Raw genomic sequence first — 16,999 nt, 5'->3', positions numbered from 1 at the left:
GTTTTGGTGCTTGCTTGATAGCTTAGGCTGACAAGAAAGAAAGAAATGAGCTGAAAACAAACGAGTCTTATTGACTTAAAGATTTCAACTTCTCATAAACGCAAACCTCAGTCTATATTATCTGTGCCATTCCCTCTTTTCAGAATGCTAATGAAGCAACTAAAACAAAATTGGTTGAGAAGTTTACTAAAGCTCTTCCCAAGCTGTTTGGGTCATTTACGGTAAGTTAGCAGTGAGACATGATACAGGTGTTTTCTGTCAGTAAGGTGACAGACCATTTCCACATTCAACAAAATTACTCGATTCTGATTGGATGATGATAACACTTTTATCCAAAATTTTACTCTAGGATTCCACTATGGCAACTGTGCGTGTATTACCAATGGCGACAAACTAGTCAAGCAAAATTGTAGTTTTATTAACAATGCATGAAAATTTCAAACCAAAACATCACAAAGGATAGAGGAAGCAAGAGTACTCAAACCTGAATGAAAGTTTTCACAACTGAGTGCATATTAGAGAAGTTATTTCCATTTTGCCAGTGTGCGAGCTCCAAGTATTCAACAAAGCCTGCAATCTGATTGGTTCAAAGTTTCTATACAAATTTCCCATACAAATTTAGCAGCCCCCAAGTCAAATCAATTTGCTAAGTTTTAGATTTTTCATATAATTTAAGTGAAACATTAATTGCAATAAATATCGTGTAACGCTTGAAAAATAATTTCCCAATTCATGTTTGCCAACTTTCATTCAATGTATAATTGTTATCAGCATCCGCGTGTGCAAGGAGCTTGTTTGGTTATCGCTGGATTCTTGCCTTCATCAGCGCTTCCAACTTTCTGGTAAGTCTCAAATCCTTTTAGTTTTGTGGCGGTCTTCCAAAACCAAAATGTGATTAAGACGTAACGTTGATTGTAGGTCACAGTCAAATCTCAAAATTTCTTTGTCTAACAAGGTGTAAACTAGGAGCGGCATAAAGTAAGTTCTTCGCTCTATGTGTCCGAAATACATCTAAGTATACCCCAGTTAGTTTGTGGTGTTTCTGTCCCCTAATGATTTGGAGAGCACACATGCAAATAGCGTCGTTTGCCCCTCGTTGAAAGTTAGTAGGCTCGATGGCAAGGATCTTGGTATCCTTGGCTTAAATTCACACCTTCACAGGAATCTGTGGTGAAGACTTCAGTTGTGTGTTTAAAATTTGAACCAGCAAGAATATCAGTACTTAGATCAAACGTTTTAAATTTTATTGAATCATTGGTCAGTCCAATGAACGTTCACCAGAATAAGAGACATTATTGCTGACCTTCAATTAGAACCGCTTCAGTACACACCCAGATGTTTAGTCCGTGTAGCAGGCAAATTGAGTGCAATGTTTGATTCACACTTATACAGTTATTTCTGTCTAAAATATCAACCTTGAAACTCCAAGCCATTTTGTTTTTCAAAGCACCAGCAAGGTGGTGGGCCAAAGCTAAATGAACCTTAATTAAGGGCGTCTGTGTAAAATAATAAAGTAGTCATTTTTTGGCCTTTGGGCATTATTAATTAAATTGAGTGTGGGAAAACTAAAACCAAAGTCATTGCTTTGACCAATCATAAGAGTTGGCAGTTTAAATGAGCGAATTGTGAAGCAAGGAAAATTCCTAAAGCCGGTATCAAGGGCGGGAAACTTGCTTCATGCAGGGCGTGATTTGTAAGTCGATGATCAGGCGTAGGAATGAATCATCAAAGCATGGAAGGAACTCCTTGATCTGAAATTAAGGTTCCATCAATAGAAGACAACAGGCATGAATGAGCTGTTAGATAAATGCTGTGTCTGGGACTGGCTAAAGTACAATATACAAAACCATGCAACTGCTTATTCCAAAAGAAAATCCAAACAGAAAAATGAAAAAGAATGGACTTCACAAAATGAATATGACGCAGCAGCAAAGTTAAAAGAAAACAACCCTAGTGCTTTGAAGCAAAAGAATCACTCGAGCTGTTTTGTGAAGAAAAAGCCAAAGGTGTAATCTTTCGCGCAAGGGCGAACATGAACATGGGGAGCGAAGCACAAAATATTTTTTAAATTTAGAAAAGCAGAATCATGTCAGAAAGCATATAAGAAAGTTGGTTGTAAGTGGCGTACGTAATAACCGACCCATTTAATATACTCAATGAACAAAAACGCTTTTACAACGGATATAAACCACATAGCTGTTAAAACATTTTAAAATAATCTTAACGTTCCTACAATATGGGAGGAACAAAAACGATTTTGCTCTAAGCTTAAGATCAATTACCAAACAGAAAAATACATTTATACAAAGAACAAAAACCTATCTACATTTTATAACAAATAGACGAAGGATTTTCCTTTTAAAGGTAAGTTTTGTGTTGTTTTGTTAAAGTAACTGGTTAAGGTGTTAGAATGTACTTATATTTATATTAAGTTTTTATAATCAATACTAAGAATCATACATGCCATCAGCAGATGCGCGGCTGTTTGGCCTTTTTATTTGCGTGTGAATAAATAATTCTTAACATTGTAATAAGTATTGGAAATTGGTAATGTTGGTAGTGTAAGTAACTTATGTAAGTCACAACATTGTCATTCAACAGGCTACAACATCGTACAACATTTGTTGGTCAACAAATGTTGCACAATGTTGAACCGTGTGTCACCAGCTTAAGGCTTTTTGCGGGTGCTGGACCACTCAGATCTAGGTATAGATGCTATTAGCTAAGTGGACAATGCTTGGCATATTCAACCATTTCAAATACAGATGGTGGGAAGGAATGATAACTCGCTAGAGAAATATGTAGATTGTAAGCTCAGAGTCCTGGTGGAGGGTGGTAGGCTCAATTCGAGCTAGATCAAACCTTGGGGTCCATAAAGTCATCTGCAATTGGTTAAGGTTACTTGTCTTTCGGGATGATAATTAAAAATCAGTCTCACAAGACCTAAATGAACCCATTTAGAAGTAAAACAACCCACACATTACGATTCACAAACAAAGGGCAGCAGTACCTTGCTTCGGTTGCCTTTACTTTTTGGTACATAATCATTGATTGCACTAATGCATTCTGACATTATCTCCTTAATTAACACATGAAGAAGTGAGGTATTCCATACTTAGTGTAATGAAAGTGAGGCTAGAGATGACCTTGTTTTAATAGAACCTCATTGCTTTTTTAAATGTAAATTCCAGCTAAACATGATTCACATAAGAAAAGCTGGGAGGGTTGTATCATAACAAGGTCAACACCAACCTCACTTGCATTTATAGGCCAAGTAACTAAGCACATAACTGTAAATAGGTCAATTGAAAACTGCGTTTGATTGGTAACCTTGTATAATTTTTAGAGTTGTAATGACAGCTTAATTGTGTTTTCAGTGCCAAGTGTCTGTCTTCGCTTTCCTCGCTACCTGCCGCTGCTCTTAGCACCGAGTATGGTCCATTACTGAACTGTCTGTGTGCCTGGGACCGAGTTTCTGAGGTTCTGGAGGTTATTGATGAGCGAATCAGTGCTGGTATAAGTGGAACCACAAGAAGTACAAAAAGGGTAATTTGCTTACATGTATCTTCGCCGTTTTTCCCTTATTTTTTTTTACTTTTTCATTTTTTCATTTGTTTTTTTGTTGGCGTATTATGTTCTGCATCATTGCGCCTTTTAAATATGAAAAAAAAAAAGTTTATCATCATTAATACAGCCCATTTTTATTTGGCAGTGCTTGAAATAAGCAGCGTCCGGTCATCCGAGATGACCAGAAAGTTTACTGGGCGACCAGTTTTTGGTAAAATAAAAAGCTGGGTCACCCAAGGAAAAATAATGGACAACCCAGCCAAAAATGGATAATAAACCACCCAACTTACCAGTAGTTGTCGGCTTTCCATTGTCAATGATTGATAGTAGTGAATGTGATGTTAATAATTATAATTAAACCCAAACTTCCGCGCTCACTAAGAGCTATGGAATATTCAAGCTCGAACACCGTGTGATAGCATCTCAACATAACATGCATTTAATCACACTGGGTTTCCTAATGGGCAACCAAATTCACGGATTTGGCTGCCCGGATTTTATTTTTAATTTCAAGCAGTGCTATGGAGGTGCTCCACTGCACAATAAGAAGCAAAAGAAGATTTTGAAATCCAATGATTTGTTAAAATAATGCAAAATTAAGTTGGTGCTGGAATGTTTAACTTTAGCATGCACTATGAAATCTGGGCTTCAAGTAAGTTAAGCAACGAATTTTTTTCTTGTAGATTGAATGGAAAACACCACTTGTTTTGTTTAATCTAGGGAGAAGGAACAAGATGCAAAAAGAAATCTGTGACCTTTCAATTACCTTCAGAGAATAAACACACGTTGGCCCTTGACTTCCTCTCTTGGCTAATGGTAAGGAGAATGTGTACAGTGTATGTTCTTGGAAAATACATGTAGGCAGAGATTTCAGGCTGGGGGGAGGGTTTAGGAGTAAAGTAAAGTAAAGCAACCATATTTAACGTCGATAACTCGTAACAGTAATTCAACTGACAAACCTGAGGTCGACGGTGCGCTCATTTTACTCCCCCCTCTCCATCAGTGCTCCGTTTTACGGGTATTTAAAGCTACTTAGCTACACGGAAAGGAAAGAAGTCTAAACAAGGATGCGAGATCCGGGAATTGAACTCAAGACCTCTTGCACCAAGGCCGCGCACTAAGCGACTGTGCCATCCTTGCTCCTTACTCCTTGCTCCTTGAGTTAATGCATTCACCCAGTGACTCTTGAATCACCCCCCATTGGCGAGTAAAATATGTGCTGCGTTAGAATAAAATTTCATAATATTGAATTCCCAGGAGTCAATGGATTAACACGAAACTAGAGTGAGAATTAAAAAAGCTTGGCTTTAACCAAGCAGAAAACTGAAAGTTTTGAAAACGGATACGTGTGGATCAGACTTTAGCTTCGTTACTGTTGGTCTATGTTCTTCTATTGCATTCAGCTAAAAGTGCGGAAAATTCGGCAGAATGTCACATGATGCAGTGCGTTTCAGTTGGGCTTGACCAGACGGAACATTTTTTGACCACCTTTGAAGGTTGTCCACTGTGAACCGCCCTATCTGGACTGAAATGTTTTGTCTTTTTGTCCAAATTTTTGTTCATTGTTGTGTTATGCTTACAACAAGGTCTCCTTCATTGGTGTGAAATTAATGCAACCTCTAGGTGGCTTGGGTTGGGTTTATGCAATTAGAAGGGAAATAAATTCCTGAAGTTCAACCTGGAAGTTTGCCCAACAGAAAGTGCCCTTTATGCCTAGAGGGATGGGAAAAGAAAGCAATATTGCAGGGCTCGAGACTAACTTTTTAGCTCACTAGCCTCGTGGCTAGTATCAGGTCTGATTTCACTGGCCAAATTTAAATTTGCACTAGCCAGTCTCGTCATGCGCAGTTTCATTCATTTGCATAAACTATCATGAAAAAATTCCACATATTCTCATATCCATCCTCGCAACAAAGGTGTAAATATGCTGCACTGTACGGCCTCCCGTATTTTTCTCATGAAGGCAAAGTTTTTGTGACCTCGAGGCCAATTCTCACAGAACCATTGCCAAAACTTTGCAACTCACAGATGCAATGCGGTATGGAAAATGCGGAATAAAGTAAATCAAGAAATAAACCGTACATAAAACTAAACTGCTCGTTTGGAAGTCTGTGGAAAGGCTGTTCCTTTGATTAGAGCTATATTGGATTAAAATTTTAACCTCAAATCGCCATTCTACGCATGAAGCACAAAAGCAGCGGAATGCAGGAAAATAATATCTTAAATCAGATATAAAGGAAATTCGAAAGGACAGACTTGCCCTCATATAAGATTTTCTTTTTAATATTTTCAAACAGCAATCCATATGTTTTATGTTTGAATGGTTTTCGGAGTCAATTAATATTCGGCGGCCACAGTGCTCGTTTTCTCTCTTTTTATGTGACATTGACCATTCCTAGTAAACGAGATAAGTCGCTTAACATTATCTCTTTCTTATCTCATTATCTGTTCCACATGATTTCAAACATGATTAATCGTTAGTAATGTAATGTAATGAAAACTGTAATCCATGTTGGTTTCCTCCTCAGTTTTTTTTTTTTTTTTCAACTGATCATTTTCTGAGGCAGTAAATTCCATAGAATCCGCTCACAGTTAGTGTAGTTAGTTTCTATTCTCTTCTTTTGCCTTATCCATAAGAAATAATTTTAATTTTTGTTTTCGTCCAGAACTCTACTGCTTCACAATATTTACTAGCCTAAATGGCTAGTGGAAGCTCAAAATCTACTAGCGAAAACTGAAATTTCACTAACCCGTGGCTAGTTGGCTACTTATAGTCTCGAGCCCTGAATATTGGAAATGGGACTACTAAGACGTATTCATGAGGGACGCTTTCATTTCAAATCTTTAAGTTATAGAAGGAATGAGATGATGTACCTAACATTTCAGAATGAACTCTCTCAGGAGAGACCTTAAATCTAGGACAGTGGAGTCATCACAAATCTCATTGAAAATTTCATGTGCACATTCATCTTTTACGACCAAACGATCAAAGGTTTGCAATTTTTTGGTAGCCCTTTGCCGTGAGTATGGTGAAGAGGGGCCACTTGAAGCGGGATGCTTTCTGGATTGAGCAACCTCTTCCAAAAGGATCACTGCTTGGGTAGGATTACACCTTGCAGCTCGCCCAAAGTCTTTTTCCGACTTCACTTTTGTATTTTGTGTCAACTTTGTGGTATTTGGTTTATTAATTTAATTCATTTTGCTTCATCAGAGCGAACCAACTTGCCGTGCTGCAGTGCAGGAGTGTACTGAGAAGTTAAGACAAATTGCTGGCCATTTGAGGCTTATAATGGTAAGGAAATTAAGAGTTATGTGAAATTGTCTTTCTAGTTCTGTCTCTTTTTTGCTACAACGGTTTATCGCCATCTTGTATGTGATCGATTAGGCCAGGATGAATTGGAATGGTTTTGACTGGAATAAGATGAGACACTTTGTGACACCTATACAGTTGTAACATTTGGTGACATCACGTGGCAAACTTGACAACCTCAGTGTGAACCCGCTTTGGCAGATATTCAACTCTATGCATGTTTAGGCATGAAATAACTGCTTGGTTAGGCACTGATCTCTAGTGATTAGGGTTAAGCGCTGACTCGAAATGGTTAGCTTTCATACATTGTTCTGGTGACACCATATTTAAACTTAGTAAAACTTTATTGAGATCGTTTGGTACTTTATATGCCATTCATTCCAGTCACGACCGAATTGGAAGTAAAGCAGGTGGCAGACCAACGTCTTTTATGATATTTTTATATTTATGATGTATTTCAATAGCCAGAAAGCCATCTTCGGATTGGATAAATCTCTTGGCTCCATAAAAAAAATTAAGGACATGATTATTGTTATTATTATGGCAGATTCTATTTACTTTTGTGCATATCATTATTCCATCAACCAGCAGATTTGAAATCTTAGCTAGTTAATTACATCAATTTACATTCCTTTTTCCGCTTAAACAAATTTGTAGAACTTCTTAACGATATTTACATTCTGGCTCAAAGTCCATTTCTGGCAGCATTCGATGAGGTAACTCAGTTCCTTGTCAGTGCTCGTAATTGTTCTTAAGTCATTTCTCAATTGTTCATGGTGTTCATTGATTTGATATACGCTTGTACTTTTGTACTCTCTTTTAATGCCTGCGTGCAGTTTTATGTATTTTGTTTGTATCGATCTGCAATTTTGTCTACTTGGCAGACAATGCCTTCAAATAGAGTCCAGATGTTGGTATCTTTATCGTACACAATCACGTCAGGCTTATTAGCTCCATTTTCCAGTGGCTTCTCAAGGATAAAGGGCACATTCCAATATATCTTTGCCTTCTCATTTTCAAGCACTGCATGCGGTAGGCTCTGTTGGTACCATGGCTTCCCATGATCACTTTCCTGGAAATTGTACTTATCCAGTAAGCAGTAGCATCCTGGCTGTGTAGAGTGTCTGGGCGATCTTTGAGCAGGCACTTAGCACATATGTTGTTGATTCTGTAGCAGTGTGGCACATTCTACAATTGGCGTCTGTGACGGGCATCTGTGCTTTGCTTTGCTGATATGTCTTTGTTGGTAGTAGTTGTTGTCGTATGGTATTATTATTATTATTATTATTATTATTATATTCAATTCTCTCCAGTTGTCGGGTGTTCTACTGGGTAATGTTTAAGGTGTCTCAGCAACTCCCCATAGCTTAGAGACACAACACTTTCCGCAACAGGTGAGCATTTCCAAGAATTGCCGATACCAGTAATTGTACACTTCTAAGGAAGTCAGGTACATCTACAGTCATAGACAAAACTGCTGGGAAGGTTAGCAATTTGGACGTCTTCATTCTGAAATCCAAATCACAAAACGATGATTTTAACCAAATTTCAGTATTGTGAGATTTTATTTATGCATTGGAAAGAACATTATAAGAACAATACTGCAAGAGTTATAAGCGTTCAAATCAGATTTCCTACTCTCATACAATCATAGGCAAAACTGTTTGGAAGGTTAGCACTTTTGACGTCTTCATTGCTTCTCTCCCCTCCCCCATCATTCAATGTTGTGCAAAACTGAATGGTTTCAGTGGGAAATTGTTTGAGTTACCTTCCAACATTGAATTGGGGGGAGGGAGCTGTATAAGAGAAGGTGAAACTATTTCTTTTGCAATTTAACAGAAGCAAGTTGAAATACAGCTCTGGTGCGGTTCATTTACACGACCCTCCCAACTACTTTTGTCTATGATTGTAGCTTGCCAAACCAGGTCTTTGATATGCTTCCAAGAGCACCAATCACGATAGGTATTATTGTGACTTTCAAGGCTCCATGAATCCTTCTGATTTCAAATGCTAGTTCCTGGTACTTTTTAACCTTCTCCTCTTTAGTTCTGGTGATGTTCTGGTCCGCTGGCACAGCTATGTCAATAAGTGTCCATTTCTGTTTTTCTTTATGCACTAGAGTAATATCTGGCCGATTATGCTTCAGCACTTTGTCTGTGTAGATAGTCATGTCTCAGGTAATCCTCACCATTTTCTGCAATTGGCAAGGGTTGATTGTCATACCACTTGTCAGTACACTCTATCCCTTACTTCCTGCACATCTCCCAGTGTACCCGCAGGGCCACCTTGTCATGCCGCTTCCTATACTCTCTCTGGGCAAGCTTCTTGCATCCACTGACAATGTGTCGTACTGTTTCAATACACACAATCTACACAGTGGTGTCTCTGAGATCTTATCTATGCTATACTTGATCGAGTTTGTTCTGAAAGCTTGTCCCTGAGCAGCAAGAATCAAACCTTCTGTCTCCTTTTTTAGAAATCCACTTCTGAGCCTTCTCCAAGACTCCTCTCCAGCTTCATCTGATATTTGTTGGACAAACGCACCATGTAGGGCTTTCTCCTTCCAGTTTTTTACTTTCTCGTCTTTCCTCCTCCTCTTATATTCCTGCAGACTCTCTTGTTTAACAATCACTCTCTCCTTTAAGGCAGCTTGAAGCATCCACTCTGTGCTCTCTCTTAGGTAGCCATGAAGGGATTTCCTCTCCCTTCTTACACACTCCTCGATGCCGATCAGTCCTCTTCCCCCTTCCTTTCTCGGCAGGTACAGCCTCGCAACATTACTCCTGGTGTGCAGACAGCTATTCATTGCCAAGATCTTCCTAGTTCTTCTATCCATGTTGGCTACCTCCTCCATTGTCCAGTCCATAATCCCTGCACTGTAGGGTTGAGTTTTGATCTACACAACATCTTGACTCTTCTGATATACTCCGATGTTATCTTGCCTTTCATCTTGGTGTTCAGCGTCTGGTCGAACTCTAAGTTACTAAGGTATTTGTTGCCTTCTGCCTCTATTTCCCTGATATGCTGGTCGTCGGGTAGTTCTATTCCGCTACTTCTCATTTCCAGGACAGCACACTTGTCTAGCCCAAACGGCATGTTAATGTATTGCGAGAAGATCCTTACTACTTGAACAAGTGAGTCTAGTTGATCTTTGCTAGCTCCGTACAACTTCAGATTATCCATGAACAGTAGGTGGTTAATGGCCTTCATGTCTTTTGCCAGTTTGTATCCAGCGCTCATTTTTCGTAGTAGTAGGGTCAACTTAATGTCCATCTACCCGAGAGCCATCCCTCCTGATGTCAATACTGTCTTTTAGTTCACCACGCTGTTGCTGATTATAGAGATCATATTCTTGGCTGCCCCAACCATCTCCAGGCATTTCAGGATCCATGAATGTGGCACCATATCATATGCCCTCTTGTCGTCTATCCAAGTTATTGACAACTTTGTCAACCTTCTCCGTCAGTTCTTCAGGATTTCCTTGTCTACAAGCAATTGATCTTTAGTTCCTCGGGATCCCTTCCTGCACCCCTTATGTTCATCTGTTAGCAGTCCATTCGTATCCAATTGGTGGTATAACGCCTCTCCCATAACTCCTGTCAAGAGCTTCCACATCATGGGTAGGCAGGCAATAGGGTGGTAGTTGCTGGCCTGGGAACCCTTCGCTGTTTTCTTTTGGAACAAAACTGTTCTTCACCTGACCATCCACTCTGGCACATTCCCTTGACATATACAGGCTTGCAAGCATTCTTGCAATCTAGTGTGCAGTCCAGTCAGTTTCTTAAATCAGAACCCTTGAACAAGATCAACTCCACCTGCCTTGATCTTCTGTTTCAACATGCCTGAGACATACAAAGTGCCTCTTTCCTCAAGATGATATTTTCTGTTCACCCTTTCCCTCTCTCTTTGTTTCAGTCTCATGTTTCCTCTTCGGACTTCCTTAACCTTGTTCAGTTCTTTTCTCCAAGTTTTGATGTTCCGCTTAATCCTTCTCTCTTTCAGTCTCCTGATGTTCATAGTCTGGTGTAGCTGTGGCATGGAGCTCTGTAGTTTCAATCTCCTGATGTTCAAGTCTTACTCGTATTGCTATTTCCTCTTGCTCCACCGTCTCTAGCCACTTCTTGTTCTTAATTTGGCCTACTTGATCAGCCAATCTGTGCTCAGTGACGTCGTTAGTTTGTTGTTGATGTTACAGGCTTTCCCCAGGTCTTGCAATCTTGTTCTGTACCCTTGCCTCTCTGGTTCATCCCGATGTAACATTCAAACAACCGTTTGTTATCCTCCTTGGACCATCATAATCTCTTCTGTCGTTGTTCAGCAGTAGCAGGATGACAACCGGGCCTGTGCTGCTGATCTACAGGACACCTGCCGGGGTGTTGTTGGCACTTGCCAAAGGTGCCACCCAAGACTCTGGTGGGCGGGAGCATCCATATTCACGTTGTAGGCTAAGGCACCAACCTGTCCTATCCCAGTGCCCCTTAATAAAACCCTCGTGATGACAGCATAAAAACATGGGCACCAGCCAACCCAAAGGCTGGGGTGGGCTGCACTTGCCTACCACAAACAGAAAGGTGCAACCCCTGACCCTGAGCCACGCAAGCACTGCTTGCAGAATGGTGGGAAGCCTAATGAGCGGCTTGGGGTGAGGGTGGGGACTTGGAATGTAGGGAGTATGAGCGGGAGAGGTGCAGAGGTGTGTGAGGAACTGAGGAAGAGGAGGATGGATGTGTGTTGTCTACAGGAAGTGAGGTGAAGAGGACAAGGAGTGCGGTTTATGGGTGTGAAGGGTAGGAGATATAAGTTGTGGTGGTCTGGGAATAGTGATGATACTGGAGGTGTGGGGGTTTTCGTGAAGGAGGAGCTGTGTGAGAAGGTTGTGGAGGTTCGAAGGAAGAGCAACAGAGTGATGACGGAAGTGATCGCACTTGAGGAAGGAGTGGTGAAAATTATATGTGCGTATGGTCCGCAAAGTGGCAGAACGGGTGCACAGAAAGAGCGTTTTTATGATGATTTGAGGAGTGAGTGGGATCTGCACAAAATGGGTGACCTAGTATTGGGTATGGGTGACTTTAATGGACATGTTGGGAAACTCATTCAGGGCGAGGGTGTGCATGGAGGAAATGGAATTGGGGAGAGAAATGTTGAAGGAAAGATGTTAGATTTTTGTGATGAAAAGGAGTTGTGTGTGGCAAATACATGGTTCAGAACAGGGGAGAAGAGAAAAGTGAGGTACAGGGCAGGGGAAAATGAGACAGAGATTGACTTTGCACTGGTGGGAAGGTCATCCCAGGTGAGCTTCAGCACAGGTTGGTGGTCACGGATCTGGTTAAGAAGAAGGTGGTGAGAAAGAAATCGATTGGAAGAAGGAAGATTTGGAAGCTGAAGGAAGGTGATACAAGGGCAAAATTTGAAGGAAGAGTAGGAGGGCTGGTAAGCGCTGATGCAACGGACTTGTGGAAATGTTTTAAGGAAGGGGTGTTAAAGGCATGTGATGAAGTATGTGGGAAGAAGAAAGGGAGGAGAGATCAAGGGGACACATGGTGGTGGAACGAGGACGTGAAGGAAGCAATAGGGTGAAAGAACGATTCACATAAGGAGATGTGTAAAAGTGGGGTTGAGGCGAACAAGGCCGGATGCAAGAACATGAAGAATAGGGCAAAGAAGGTGGTTGCAAAAGCAATTAAACAGGCGGCTGAGAGGGCTGAGTGAGCATCCAAACAAGGTGTTGAAGCTTGTGAAGTCAATGAAAAAGGATGGGATAGATGTTGAGGGAGGAAGATGCATGAGAGGAAGCAACGGTAGGCTGAATTTCAGTGAGAAAGATAGAGGGAAAGTCTGGAAAGAGCGCATGGAAAGAATTATGAATGAAGAGTATGAGTGGGAATCAGAATGTAGAGGCAGACTTGATGGAAGGGCCATTTGAGAGGGTTAGTCGGGAAGGAAGTGGTGAAGGCGATGGGGGAAATGAAAGCGGGAAAGGCTGCTGGACCCTCGGAGGTAAGTGTTGAAATGATAGCGGCGAGTGGGGAGATCGGGATTGGTATGATGGTAGAGCTGTGTCAGGGTGTGTTGGATGGAAGAGTAATGCCAGGTGAGTGGGCACTGAGTGTTGTGGTACCGATTTTGAAGGGGAAAGGGGATGCAATGAGTGTGGGGCATATAGCGGGGTGACGTTGCTAGAGCATGCAATGAAGATTGTAGAAAAGGTGCTTGAGAGGAGATAGCGGTGTATGGTGAAAGTGGACAAGATGCAATTCGGTTTTATGCCAGGCAAAGGAACGATACATGCAGTGTTAATTTTGAGGAGGTTACAAGAGGAGTACTTGAACAATAGGAGAAGTTGTATATGTGCTTTTGTGACCTGGAGAAGGCATTTGACGAGGTCCAAACAAAGGTATTGGAGTGGGCAATGAGGAAGAGTGGTATACCAGAGGCAATGGTGAGAGCAGTGATGAGTTTATATGAAGGTGCAAAGACAAGAGTCAGAGTTGGGCTAGAGTTGTCCGAGGAGTTTGACGTGAAAGTTGGTGTGCATCAGGGATCCGTGTTGTCCAGGGGTTTCAATAACTTCTGAAATAGCCGTCCATGATAGCCCATTGAAGGCGGCAGTTTGACAAGTTTATGATAGCATTTTTAGTGAAAATCAAGGCAAACTAGCAAAAGTGGCAAAGCAAAGCAGGCGGCAGTATACGGCCGGTAACCGGCTTCTGTTGAAACCCCTGGTTGTCGCCGATGGTTTTTGCAATTGTGGTTGACATGGTTACGGAGAGTGTGAGAAATGGTTTGATGAGTGAGATGTTGTATGCAGATGACTTGGTTTTGATGAGTGAGACGATGGAGGGACTGAGGGAGACGTTCTGGAAATGGAAGGAAGCATTCGAGAGCAAGGGGCTGAAGGTGAACCTCAGGAAGACAAAAGTGGTAGTGAGTGGGGTGAAGTGTCTGTGAGTAAGGTAGATCCATGTGGTATTTGTGGGAAGCAAGTAATGGCAAATTCAGTGTTGTGTGTGAAATGTGGGAAATGGATCCATGGAATATGTGCGAAAGTAAAGAGGGTGACCTAGAGGTTGGGGAGAGATTTTGTGTGTGGGAGATGCAAGAAGGAAGCTGATGGATTAGTGGAACCGGTGGAGGAGTTGTGTGAAAAGGTGGAAATGGTGAGAGGTTTTTGTTTTTGGGGGATAGGGTGAATGCAAGTGGTGGCTGCAAGACAGCTGTCAGAGCAAGAGCAAGAATCGGCTGGGTGAAGTTCAGGGAATGTGGACAGTTGCTGAACTCAAAAAGGTTCTCGCTTAAGGTGAAAGAAATGGTTTATCGGAGTTGTGTAAGAGTGGCGATGTTATATGAGAGTGAGACGGTGTCTGAGGGAAAATGAGATAGCAGTTTTGAGAAGGACTGAGAGAGCAATGTGTGGTGCAAAACTGATGGAGAAAAAGAGGACAGAGGACCTGATGGAGACGTTGGGATTGAATGAAACAGTAGTTCAGATGGCAAAGGCAAATGGAGTGAGATGGTACGGGCATGTGTTGAGGAGGGATGATGGAAGTTTGAAGTGAAGGGCAAGAGGAAGCAAGGACGACCAAAGAAGACGTGGGAGACCCAAGTGGAGAAGGAGAGCAAGAGCTTTGGTTTGGAGAAAAAGGTCGACATGAATCGAGCGAGATGGAGAGTGGAAGTTAGAAAGATTGCTGACAATAGGGGTAAATTTGGCCAGCCCCATTTCCCGGGATAAACCTGGATCAAAATTGGATTGATGATGATATTGTATGTACACTGTGGGCGAATTGTGTTTTTCATTTTTGTATTATTTTTTTGTAAGGCAACTATTGAATCTCATCTAACATCAAGTGATTCACCACGTGAGAGTCTGTCTGTGTCTTCGAGTGACGAAGAATTCTATCAAAAAGCATTTCAGTCTTACTGCTTGATAGAGATTCACTTGCATCATATGGTAAGCAATTTGACTTCTATCATATAGCATATGCACTGTGAATGGTGAATGGGCAATTATGGGACAGTATTTTATACAGCGGGAGGCCCACCAAATCATGGTGTACTTTCCTGTTCCATAAGATTGCCAAGAGAAAAGAAAAGCCTCTGCATGACTAACCTCGTTTTCACAAGCCGTGCTTTGGGCTACGGCTGTGCTTTTTTTCCCAGTTGAGTTTGTGTGAACGAGTGCAAGAAATTAAAGTTGGAAAAAACATTATTCATTAATGAGAATGTGGCGGTCGAATTCAGATTTTAAGTGGCATTGCATGGTATACCCAATGATGGCTTTTGTTTCGAGAATTCCCGGCATTTTCAAAATTATCAAATAGCTTGAAATACAGTCCATGGTGTAAGCTCTCACTTCTGTTTAAAATATGCATAAGCTTTGAATTGTGGAGGCAATACACTGGTCCAAACTTTTTTTTTAATTTAAGAAATATCAAGGAGCTTATAGCTAAAAAGCGTCAAATCGTGTTTTAATTGGACACGCATTTTTTGTGACCAACATAGTTACCCAACCGACTTGGAAAATGGGGCCTCAAGCGACTCTTGGGTGTAATGGTTCGTTGATATTGCATCCAATTTCAAAGATCCATTGCTTACCAGTGCTTCATTACCTGGACTTGGAATGAATGCGAGAGGCTGCAGTTGACCTGAGCTACGATACAAACTTTACAAATCATGCTGTTCTGATGCTAGTTAGCTGTGATTTAGGTACATAAGAAAACCAATGACATTTATATTAGGAAAAGGCTAACAATAAACTCCAGCCTTGCTCTTTATTCAAAGGCCTTGCCACAAAACAAACAACAGCAAATTTCTCTATTGCATACTCTTGCAGGAAAAGAACGAGGAATATGGGGGTGCTATGGTCGCGATGGAAAATATTCTAGTTTGGGCTGATAGAGTATTGTTGCCAAGCATCAGCAGGTTAGTTTCTTCAACTCGTCATTTACCACATAAGTTTGAAGGTTTCTATTCCACTGGATGTCGTGAACAACAACCAGTTTGTTCTCAAAAAAGTCTCTTAAAAGTTAACAAGAGAAGTTTATTTTCGGCACCTGTGGGTGTTATTGACTTCACTGGCATTGTAACCTTCAAAGAAAATATTAGATGCCTAGCTTTGTTGTCATTGCGTTTCATTTCAAATTTTTCATTTTTACATCTAACGGTATTTTAGAAATTTCCTCAGCACATCATTACAAAATGCAACCGCAAAGAATCTGAAACGAGTGCACGAGGAACAGGAGAAAGCCAGCTCCCTAGTTAAACAACTTGTCAAGGTACAGTTGGGTTTTTTGGTTTTTTTGTTGTTCATTGTTTACTTCCTCTTTACTTTTTTGTTCGAACGAAACTTTTGAAGAAGCAGAGAGACCTACATGTACGCTCAAACGTAGGGTCCTGTGGTCTATTTTTATTTTTTTCCTGGTGTGCTCCTTCCCCCCTCCCATACACACACAGTCTGTTGAAGATGTTTTCTCATAACTCTTACATTTCGATTAGTAAAAGGTTGTAATGGCTGGTTTAACATTGGTCTCGTTGTTTTTTCGAAAAGGCTTTAACCAATCTGTTAGGGGAGGTAAATGTAGTTCCCTTATACACTGGACCAATTTTGGGTTGATTTTGTCCCCACGACGTGTCCCACGTGGGACACGTGTGACTGGGACACATCACGGGGACAAATTCACCCAAAGATTGGTGTTGCACAATTATAAAAGTATCAGCTCACACGAGGGGACATGTCCCTACAACATTTTCATGTGTGTGCACATGTTGTGATTTTGTCCCTGCTTTATGTCCCCGCTGCACTACCCAAATATGTGTCACCTCAGTGTGTACTACACACCTTTTTGTCGATGCAACATGTCCCTGCCCCTCGTGTTTGCCCACCGTGTTATGCAAAGCCTGCAGAAATATGTATTAAAATCCGTGTTACACGTGTTTTTTAACCAATGATATCATTGTTTTGTGGCCACGTTGATGTTGCTCTCACCGCTGTTGTTTCTTAAGCTCTCTGCTATTAATTTCCTACAACTCCGGTTAGTGAATTGTATTAAATGGTGGGCTTGGGAGTTTAACAAGTATGAAGTTATACAGTACCGCCTGAAAGTATTGACCCCTAGGGACGAG

General features: G+C 41.1%; 1 protein-coding gene across 4 annotated transcripts in view; it reads left to right on the top strand.

Moving 5' to 3' along the window:
* LOC138022039 (condensin-2 complex subunit G2-like) overlaps positions 1–16,999 on the top strand; it is an 82,514-nt gene that overhangs the window by 45,286 nt on the left and 20,229 nt on the right. For 2 of the 4 annotated variants that reach the window (XM_068869224.1, XM_068869303.1), the window contains exons 19-26: positions 144–221; positions 772–842; positions 3,378–3,546; positions 4,288–4,383; positions 6,779–6,859; positions 14,697–14,828; positions 15,711–15,799; positions 16,062–16,152. In XM_068869224.1, coding sequence (XP_068725325.1) covers positions 144–221; positions 772–842; positions 3,378–3,546; positions 4,288–4,383; positions 6,779–6,859; positions 14,697–14,828; positions 15,711–15,799; positions 16,062–16,152 — 807 coding nt within the window. Of the gene's footprint in view, positions 1–143; positions 222–771; positions 843–3,377; positions 3,547–4,287; positions 4,384–6,778; positions 6,860–14,696; positions 14,829–15,710; positions 15,800–16,049; positions 16,153–16,999 lie in introns of all 4 variants that reach the window. The other 2 variants (XM_068869092.1, XM_068869158.1) reach the window with 1 other exon arrangement.

The sequence above is a fragment of the Montipora capricornis genome, chromosome 1 (assembly GCF_036669925.1).
Source record: "Montipora capricornis isolate CH-2021 chromosome 1, ASM3666992v2, whole genome shotgun sequence".
Classification (NCBI taxonomy): Eukaryota; Metazoa; Cnidaria; class Anthozoa; order Scleractinia; family Acroporidae; genus Montipora; species Montipora capricornis.
Note: the sequence above shows the minus strand (reverse complement) of the source record. Positions and strands in the feature narration are given on the sequence as shown.